Source organism: Phacochoerus africanus, chromosome 11 (genome assembly GCF_016906955.1).
Source record: "Phacochoerus africanus isolate WHEZ1 chromosome 11, ROS_Pafr_v1, whole genome shotgun sequence".
Taxonomy (NCBI): Eukaryota; Metazoa; Chordata; class Mammalia; order Artiodactyla; family Suidae; genus Phacochoerus; species Phacochoerus africanus.
Window position 1 is genome coordinate 81,271,766 of NC_062554.1, and position 10,683 is coordinate 81,282,448.

The 10,683-nt window shown below is 34.6% G+C and overlaps 1 protein-coding gene across 1 annotated transcript in view; it reads right to left on the reverse strand.

The window, feature by feature from the left end:
- The window catches only part of VWDE (von Willebrand factor D and EGF domains), a 60,979-nt gene extending 51,371 nt beyond the window's left edge, over nt 1-9,608 (reverse strand). Inside the window, exons 1-3 of the mRNA XM_047754391.1 lie at nt 9,599-9,608; nt 9,308-9,492; nt 7,836-8,067 (exon numbers count right to left, since the gene is read on the reverse strand). Coding sequence (XP_047610347.1) covers nt 7,836-8,067; nt 9,308-9,492; nt 9,599-9,608 — 427 coding nt within the window. The remainder of the gene's footprint in view (nt 1-7,835; nt 8,068-9,307; nt 9,493-9,598) is intronic.
- Nucleotides 9,609-10,683: the final 1,075 nt, after the last annotated feature.

Here is a 10,683-nt window from a genome sequence, read left to right on the forward strand (position 1 = left end):
TTTTTTCTTGTCAAAATAGTTTTAGACATTGTAGGTATTTTGTATTCCCAAATGAAATTTTTTTATTCATTTATTGGTTGCATCCATGGCATGTGGAAGTTCCCAGTCAGAGATTGAACCTGTGCCATAGCAGCTACCTGAGCTGTTGCAGTGCCAAAGCCAGATTCTTAACCCACTGCACAAGGGAACTCCCTCTATATAAAATTTAGAATAAACTTGTCAGTTTCCATGAAAAGTTTTTGGGATCTTGATTAGTACTCTTTTAGAGCTAAAAACCATTTTGAGGAAGCTTGACATCTTAAGATGGAGTCCTTTGATCCCTGAACATGTTTTATCTCTTTTTTTTAATTTTAGGTGTTCTATAATTTCAGCAAAATTTTATAGTTTTCATTTTACATATTTTGTACATCTTTTCCTATATTTACACCTCATTTCTAGTGTAAAGAAATACAATTAATTTTTAGATGTTAATCTTTTTTTTCAGGATCGCTAAAGTCACTTGATAGCTCCTGCAGCTATTTTGTAGATTCCACTGGATTTCCCAAACAGATGATCATGTCATATGCATTTATATTCATGAGGGATATTGTTCCAGTTTCCTTTTCTTGTAATGTCTTTGTCTGGTTTTACTTTCAGAATAGCGCTGGTTTTACCAAAGTTTATAAGTAGTTCCTCCTCTTTATTTATATGGGAAGAGTTGCATAAAATTGGTATTATTTCCTTCTCGAATGTTTGGAAGAATTCCAAAGCCATCTGGGTATGAGCTTTTGTTTGTTTTATTGTAGTATAGTTGATTTACAGTGTTGTTAGTTTCAGGTGTACAGCAAAGTGATTCAGTTATACATTTATATAACTATTCTTTTTCAGATTCATTTCCCTTATTTATTACAAAATAGTATATAGTTCTATGTGCTATACAGTAGATCTTTGTTGGTTATATATTTTATATCTAGTGATATGTTTATTTTAATCCCAAACTCCTAACTCATCACTCTCCTCCCTTTCCTTTTTGGTAACCGTTAAGTTGTTTTTTTGTTTTTTTTTTTCTGTTTGTGGATCTATTTCTGTTTTGAACAGAACATAAGTTCATTTGTACCATTTTTTTTCAGACCCCACAAATAAGCGATGTCCTATGATAGTTGTCTTTACCTGGCATACTTCACTTAGTATAATAATCTCTAAGTCCATCCATGTTTCTGCAAATAGCATTATTTCATTCCTTTTAATGGTTAAGTAATATCCCATTGCGCGCACACACACACACACACACACACACACAGAGAGACACACACACACACACACACATCATATCTTCTTTATTCATCTGTCGATGGACATTTAGGTTGCTTCTCTGTCTTAGCTATTGTAAATAGTGCTGCAATGAATATTGGGATGCATGTATCTTTCCAAATTATGGTTTTTTTCTGGATATATGCTCAGGACTGGGCTTGCAGGATCATATGTTAACACTGTTTTTAGGAGGGATAAATTTCAACTAGAAATACAATCCACTTAAAAGATATAGGGCCTTTGAAGTTATTTATTTTAAGTGAGATTTGGTTTTCTGTGCTTCAAGAAATTTGTCTACTTAATTTAAATTGAGTTCATGGGTGGAAGTTATTCATAATAATACTTTCCTCATCCTTGTAATATCTGTAGAATCTGTAGTTGTATCACCTCTCTTGTTCCTATACTGGTAATTTTTATCTTATCTTTTTGACAGATCAAATTGTCTTGTGAATTATTGACTTTATTGAACTTCTAAAATAAACCAGTTTTTTATTTTCTTGAGGTTTTTTTTTTTTTTGCCAAGTGTTCTCTTTTTTTCAAGGTAAGCTTTTACTGGCAAATCAGAGAGGATAATTCATGTGTATGTGTGAATAAACATTCGTTTCAATAATTTTTTTCAGTCTGATCATTATTTCCTTTTGACTGCCTACTCTGGGTCTCATTTGTGTTTCTTTTTAGTCTCAGTGTATAAGCTAAGGTCTTTAATTTGTGACCTTTCATGTTTTCCAAAATAAATGTTAAGTGGCTTTTTCTTTTAGTTAACTTCAAGCTTTTTCTAATATGTTAATTTCCTTAATTTAGGGCCCAGAATGCATTTATCTTGGTAAATTTTTCATGTGCATTTGTAAATAACCTGAATTGTTCTATTATTTGTGGGATCTTCTCTAAGTGTCAGAGCAAGTTGGTTGATAAGAGTTCTTCTAGTTTCCTCCATTTTTGCTGTTTTTGTTTCTACAAACTCATTTATTGGTAGGTGGGTATTAATCTCCAACATAGACTGTAGATTTGTCTGTTTCTTCTTGAATATCAGTAAGTTTTGCTTCATGTATTTTGAATCTCTGTTATTAGGTACGTAAGTATTTAGAATTTTTATGTTCTACTGTTGAGGCTTTTTTCATTAGAAAATGAACTTTGGGAGTTCCCGTCGTGGCGCAGTGGTTAACGAATCTGACTAGGAACCATGAGGTTGCGGGTTCGGTCCTTGCCCTTGCTCAGTGGGTTAGCGATCCGGCGTTGCCGTGAGCTGTGGTGTAGGTTGCAGACGCGGCTCGGATCCTGCGTTGCTGTGGCTCTGGCGTAGGCCGGTGGGTGGCTACAGCTCCGATTCAACCCCTAGCCTGGGAACCTCCATATGCTGCGGGAGCGGCCCAAGAAATAGCAACAACAACAACAAAAAGACAAAAGACAAAAAAAAAAAAAAGAAAGAAAATGAACTTTGTTTTTCCAGGTAATATTCTTTTCTCTATAATTTACTTTGTCTAATTTAATGTAGCCATTCAAGATTTCTAGTGATTTGTGTAAGAAAGTATATCATTTTCTATTCTTATACTTCGACTTCATTTTTAAAATTATTAAAGTTGGCTTTTCTAGGCAGCCTATAGTTGAGAGTCTTGTTTTTTGATCCAATTTGACAATTTCTGACTTTCAGTTGATGTGTTTGGACCATTCTTATTTAATTATTGATATTGTAGGGTTTATATTCACTGTGTTGCTATTTTCTACTTGTCCTATTGTCACTTCTCATCTTTTTCTGCCCCTTAAAAACAGGGTATACTTTATGATTCCATTTTATATCCCTTGTTGGCTGATTGGCTATAACATTTTAATTTTTTTTTAGTGGGTGCTATAGGATTTATAGCATACATTCTTAATTTCTCACAGCCTATTTTCTTTTGTTTTATAATTTTATTAAAGAACAATTGATTTACAGTGTTAATTTCTGATGTACAGCAAAGTGACTCATATATATATATATATATATACACACATATATATATATTCTTTTTCATATTCTTTTCCATTTTGAGTTCTCACAGGTTATTGAATATAGTTCCCTGTGCTATATAGTAGAACATTGTTGTTTATCCATCTTATATATAATAGTTTGTCTCTGATAATCCAAATATCCCAAAGCTTCCCTTCCCTAATCCCTCCCTCTTGACAATCACAAGTCTGTTGTCTATATCTGTGAGTCCGTTTTTGTTTCAGATATGTTAATTTGTATTCTATTTTAAATTCTACACAAAAGTGATAGTATATTGTATTTATCTTTCTTACTTCTTTTAATGTAATAATCTCTAGATCCATCCATGTTGCTTCAAATAATATTTCATTTTTTGGACAGCTGAGTAATATTCCATTGTCTGTATACACACCATATCTTCTTTATCCATTCATCTATTGATGGACATTTAGGTTATTTCTATGTCTTACAGTCTACTTTCAATTGATATGTTGCCTCTTCATGTATAGCACAAGAACCTAACTACATTGCTAACTAAAAATACAGAAAACATGAGAAATATATTTCCCATGGATTATTCTAAAAAATACACATATATCAATCTTTTTGTTTCAATGGTATTGATTAAAATTATAATATTAAATCAATGTTTCTTTTCTTATTTGGCTTCTAAAAGTTGCTAAGGGTAGATAAGTTGTGTGAAAATGACAGAAATTACAAAAGACCAAATCCAATCATGAGAATATACTATTAAAGTGAAAGCAATTTTCTTAATTTTTGCTGTTTTGATGGTGTTTAAGCTAAATATGAGTCACTGTTACCTATTCAATAACCATAAGTTTGGGAACAGAAATATGTTCAAGTAAAAACTCCATTTCATAGATTGCCTTTGACGATGAACCAGAGATGAGCCAGAGAATTCTGAAGTAATTGTGATAAGGCTATTCCTAAGCAATCTCCATAAGCGGGGGGTACGGGCAAGTTTAAGTTAGCACTAGATCTCTATTACCCTTTGGGGTTTCCCTTTTATCCTGTCTAAAATGAAATATAAAGGCTAAACCTGGACCTTCATCCTGTCACCATAAAGGAAAAGCCTAGAGACACACAGAGACCTCAGCTTGACGTGATATACTGGCCAAATCACCATCATTAGGGAACATCTGTTTCAGATTCTTGGTAAGCAAGAAAAAGAAACTCTTAAGTGGATTAAATGACATTTTTGTTTGCTAACTATGAAGTTTAATTCAAGTCTATATGCTACTTCAAGGTAAGCTTTTACTGGCAAATCAGAAAGGATAATTCATGCAAACATCTAAATAATAACTTGTACATTGAGTAAAAAATAATCATCTCCCAGAAATTCTCCTTCCCTAAAACCAGTAGGAAAACTTGAATATGGAGAATGAGAGAAATAATTTTGACTCTTCCAAGCCTGAGAAATTGAATGGGCAGTAATGACATTAACAAAACAGCAAATATTTTTAAGTTTTAAAGGCATGCATGAAGTGCAAATTTTAAATATTGAGTTAAATAAATTTAGCATAAGCAATAAACAAAATTTCTGTTGAATTGATGATTTATATTTTATGGTATTCTCTGGCATAAAAGATTTTTTTTTTCGTTTTAAACTGTTGCCAATATTTCTTAAACTAATCTAAGTATATTGCTGGTTTTTTCCACTGAAACATCTGCAGAGTTTTATACAAATATTTGGTAATATTACTTGAAATTTTATAACAATTAACTATTTTTTGATGGCAAGAGTATAGAAAAATACTTTTAAAAGACATTTTTCAAAATATCTCATCCTAGCCACTCGATGAAGCTAACACATCTCTCTGGATTTTCTCCTTCCCAGTGAATGACATTGGCTCTACTAACTGAGCAGATGCTGCCTTTCTTTATTGAGCATATTGCTTGCATCTAGATTTAGCTGGCCAGCAGCTGTGTAAGCAAAGGAGAAATTTACTGGCTAACTCTCTAAGTATAATTCTCCAAAGACTTCTCAATGCATGGAGAATAAAATGCAGAGCTCCTTAAATATTAGGCTCTGCTGCCCTTCCCACTCCATGTCTTGCTATGCTTTCCCTCACGCCCTGAGATCCAGCATCTTTGCCTGTCTTCACTCCTGTGAGCACATTCTACTCTAATAGCCTTAAGGCCTTCCATGTGCTATGGATCCTATCTGGGATGTTCTTCCCCTCCCTCTCTATCCAACCAAGGTCTGTTTACCTTCAAACTCTCAGTGTTAATGTCCTGCTCTCCGAAAAAGGCTCTACTACCCTTACCTCCAGTATTCTGTAAAACTTTTAATCTTTTCATTCATAATTTAAATAATTAATTAAAATTAATTGTAATGTATACTTCCATGTGTATTCTTTGCCATTGTTTTACTGTATCTGTGTCATTCGGGGTTTTCTAATTTGGAGAGTCTAATAACCTCAGGATAAAAATGTTCATGAGTCTTACCCATACGATTATTTGATTCACAATGTTTGCCTAGTTTTGAAACACTAATCCATAGCAGTATGTCCCAGCATTTTCAGTCTCCTACATACAGAAGAGCCCAGATAATGTATTGGAAGGGGGTTGGTTTCCTCCTATAACCTGGTCATATATCAGCATACCCCGGCCTCACCGTCCATCAGGAATAAATCCCTTACTTATCAGTTTCATTCTTGTATAAACAGTCCAAGTAAAAAAAAAATCACTATTATGTAGTTTCTTTCTATTTTGAGCTCCTTGCATCAGGGGAGTTGGGCCACTAGTTCTATTAAATACTTCAATTAAATATACATTTGTCAAGTCCCTACTTTGTTTAGGATACAAAGTCTTGAGACTGTGATGTAAAGGGTATATCGTTTGCTTTCAAAGAATTCACAGTCATTATTGAGCACAGAGAAAAGTAAACAAAAGAATTTAAATGGGTTCAATAATCTATGGTGAGCTCCATAATCGTATATTTTGGAGCTTCCAGCAAGGGCCCCCATTCTCTAACATCCTTAGTCAGTAGCATGGTCAGTGTTGGGGTCATCAGTCTTATGTGTACTTTATATCTGTATATTTCATGTCCCTTCTTAGATAACAGGCCAAAATATAACTCAATTCCTCTCTCTCTCTTCAGCCAATGTCTTTGTACTTAGCTTTTCCATTTCAATTGCTCAAGCAAAAAACTAGATGTTGTTCTTGGTTCCTTTCTTTCCATCTTTCCACTTTCTCCCATACATAAGCTCTGCCTCCCAAAGACATTTCAACTCATTACTTTCTTTCCTTTGCCAGCAGTCGAGGCCATTTTCACCTCCTCCAACCTGTAAGCCACTACCATCTTCTATAGAATTAATGTGACAGCTTCCTATATAGAGTCTTACTGTAGGAATACTGTAGGAATAGTAGCCTTTTAAATACAATCCTTGGATCATGTTATTCACCTATTTAAAACTTTATTACAGTTATGACTAAATGTAAGTTTTTGCTACGGTCATCAGACCCTACAGATTCTATTCCCTTTCAACTTCTCTGACCTCATTTTCCAAAGCTCATGCTATCAGTCTGTTCCTGCCATGTTGATTTTCCTTCAGTTCCTTGAGTGGCCATCTCTACCGCTATTTAAAGACATTTGTATTCACTGTTCTTTTTACCTGGAATGCTCTTTTCCTATATCTTTCTCAACTGGCTTATACTCTTCATTCAGAACTCAGCTTAAGCTCATCACCTATTCAGATTGACATTTCACAGGTTCCCTTTGAAGGACAGCATCTCTGTGCCAGTCAATCTTTATTGCATTGACTAGTTTTCTTTAATCTACAACACTTATTGCTTTCGAAAATAATTTTACTTTTGCTTTGTGATAAACATTTTATTTTAAAATAATTTAGGTTCACATGAAATTTGCAAAATAACATAGAGCTATTCCATATACCTATATCCATCTTCCACCAGTACTCCTTTATTACAAAATCAAGATACATATGTCAAAACTAAGACATTGTCTCTAGGACTCTACTCTTAAAAAAACTAAAGACTGTGCAGATTTTACTAGTTTTCCATGGAAGTTCTTTTCTGCTTCAGTTATCCAATCCAGAATGCCATCACAGTTTCCTTAGTCCTTTCTAGTCTTTGGCAATTTCTTACTCTTTCATGGTTTTCCATGATTTTGACACTTTTGAAGAGTACTATTCAGGTATTTTGCAGAACGTTTCTCCATTTGGGTTTATATAAGCTTGCTTATAATTACACTAGGGTTATGCCTTTTGAGGAAGAATACCACAAAGGAGAAGGGTCCATTTTATTGCCTGTTATCAGCAGATAAATAACATCAATATGCATTATCACTGCGATATTAACCATTGATACTTTCATATTAACAAATATTTTGAGGATTCTAAAATCTTAGCAAAGAATCCTGAACAAATCTGGCCAATTTAAATCAGAAATTTAACCTAATTACAGTGATAATAGTAAGCCAGATCTCTCACTAAGAGTTGCATTAGGTCCATACACCCTAGCCAGAGCATGGCAGAAAACCCACCAACACACAGAGTCGCATTATTAGCAGTTTATATGTATTACACATTTTTCTTACCTTCTGCGCAATATCCCATACATCCCTGAGTGGGCTGCAGCAAGTACACAAAAAACTTTCCACAGTTTCTCACAGACACTGGGATTTGAAAAAGACAGCAGTCTTTTGTAGTGCTAAATAAAAATTGCCATGTGGCACAAGCTGTCAGGTGCTTGATCTCCCCAGGTCGAGGCAGTGTTTCTGAATCTCTCAGAGAGAGCCAGATGGGGGCTTGTGTTCCACAGTGGTTCATCTTTTGGATCAGAGAAGATGAAAGTTGAAAAGCCAGTTTAGTTTCATATGTGATAGATAAATCAACTTTGCATTTCCTTTTAAGCAGCCTTTTAAAATATTAAATTATCAATTATTTTAAAAATTTAATAACTGGTACCATAAAAGAAAAATAACTTTATGGAACAGTAAATTTAAGGGTAGATTTCTCATAATTAATATAATCTTTTCAAATTAAAATACCTTTCTTCCATTTATTACTCTTGTATTGTGAATAAGATAAATTCAGTGTCAGCTTACTAAAATAGTTGATACATTCAAAGATTAAAAAAAATCAATCTTCAGTCATCTTAACATATTGCACAAAGATAAACTGATCTAGGAGAATTCTTCAAAAATTTCTGGAAATAGTATTTGTAAGAAGTTAGTGCTCAGTAGAAGAGGCATCAAAAAATCAGAGAGGAGTTCTCTTGTTGTGTAGTGGATTAAGGATCTGATTTTGTCACTCCAGTGGCCTGGATTGCTGCTGTGGCATGGTTCAGTCCCTGACCAGGGCACTTTTACATGCCATGGGAATGGCCAGGAAAATTAAAAAATAAAAAATCAGGGGAGAAAGAAAAGATTGCTCAAAATCTGGTGACAGACAAATTGGTTGGAAATTCGAAAAAAAAAAATGAAGTTAAGGCCTCACTTGAAGACAAATCTGGAGATCTTTTCTGAGTTCTTTTTACATTACATAGCTGAAAAAGGAAATAATTCCCACTTCTGTATAATTTTTAAAATGTGGGTAATGTTAAGGAAAATGAATAATCCTTTTATTAAGCAGACAAGAACTAAAGCACTTAAAATATACAGTATTTTACTGTTTGCAAGTTACTGAGATTACATCAGCTCTTGATAATGACTGACTGTAATCAAAAGTTGGCTGTCTGTCCTGCTATCTAGGGGTATTACATCTAAAAATGTGTTTCCTGTACTGTGTGATAGGAATTATGATGATACACCATCTTCTACTGTTGTTGTAAAAATGATATAAGATACTATAAGTAAAAATATTTGGTGACTGTTGACCACTACATTAACTGTTACTATTACTGTCAGAATAGAGTACATGGGAATACTCCCTTGGATTAACTGAATCTTGATACAAAATTAAAATGGTATTTCAACATGAGAAACAAATTGATTGTAACAAGATCCAATCCTTATATGAGAAAATACTTAAGAAAAAATGGATGTAGTTCACATTAGTGAGTTGATACCTCAACACATTCGGTTGGCATCTTGGCAGGTCTGTCAAAGAGGAGAAATCGATACCATCCGGGAGAAAGGGCATTGTCACATATCAGGTCTTGAATGGCTGACTGCTGGAGGTGCAAGGAGTCAAAATGGACATTTCTATAAGGGCTCTGAAGAAACTGGTATCCCCCAGGAGAGCACTCCGGAGCTAGAATGAAAGATAGATGTCTTTATGTCTTTTATTTTCTTATTGACATAGTTCAGTCCTCAATTAAAATTGATTCCTGAAACAAAAACAGAGCAAATAAACCTACAGGTGCGCATAAAGACCATATGAAATGCAATGGTCTCTTAGTAAAACAAAGATGACGTTAAGTTACACTTTCCATAAATACAACAAGCTGGTCAGAAAATTCTTTAGAATGTATTTTTGAAGTATTTGAGCTTCAAGGACTTTATGTTCATTTAATTTGTACAAGCAAAATTGCTGATTGCTGTTGAGTCAGGATTTGTTTATTTCTACTATCCAAAGGCATAGGCTTACAAAGATTCCTCTTGAGAATGGTCCTCCAGGTTTAAATTCTATTATTGATTCTCCATGACCTGCTTTCTGCCACAGAAGCCACATGCCCCCCAAATACCATCTCTGCCAGGTCCTGGAATGCAACAAATTAAACCAATCTTTAAATGCTAATAGAATTTTTATAAAATGCCCTCCTACTGAAGTTTCCTACATTTTTTTTTCTAGTGCAGGAAAAAAAAGTTTTCAATTTTTTTTCCTTTTTAAAATATCAAAGAAGTTTGTTTTCATTTCTAAGCACAAGAAAATGAATGGGGAAGAGGGGAACAGTTCTGAAGAAATAATAAGAAAAGACCATGGAAAAATAGACAGTTTTGAAGTTTTTTTAGGGAAGCCATTTTTTGAGCCTCAGTTGCTGGAAGATATTTTTGGGGGGGCGGGGTCTTTTGTCTAAAAAAGAGCCACACCTAAAAAAAGGGCCACACCTGAGGCACATGGAGGTTCCCAGGCTCTGGGTCGAATCAGAGCTTTGCCACAGCCACAGTAATGCAGGATCTAAGCCATGTCTGTGACCTACACCACAGGTCACGGCAGTGCTCGATCCTTAGCCCGCTGAGCAAGGACAGGGATCAAACTTACATCCCCACAGACACCAGTTGGGTTTGTTAACCACTGAGCCACAATGGGAAACCCATGGCCTGGAAGATACTTCTGTCAAATTCACAGAGGCAAAAAACAGAAAGGGTATCTTCCCAGCGTGAAGACAGAAGAGGAGGCAGTGAAACAGTTATCTGAGAAATAGAGCTCTTATTTGAGGCTCCTGTCACCCAAATAATAAGAAACACAAGGAAATATCCTTACTTGGAGTACCTTGTTGAC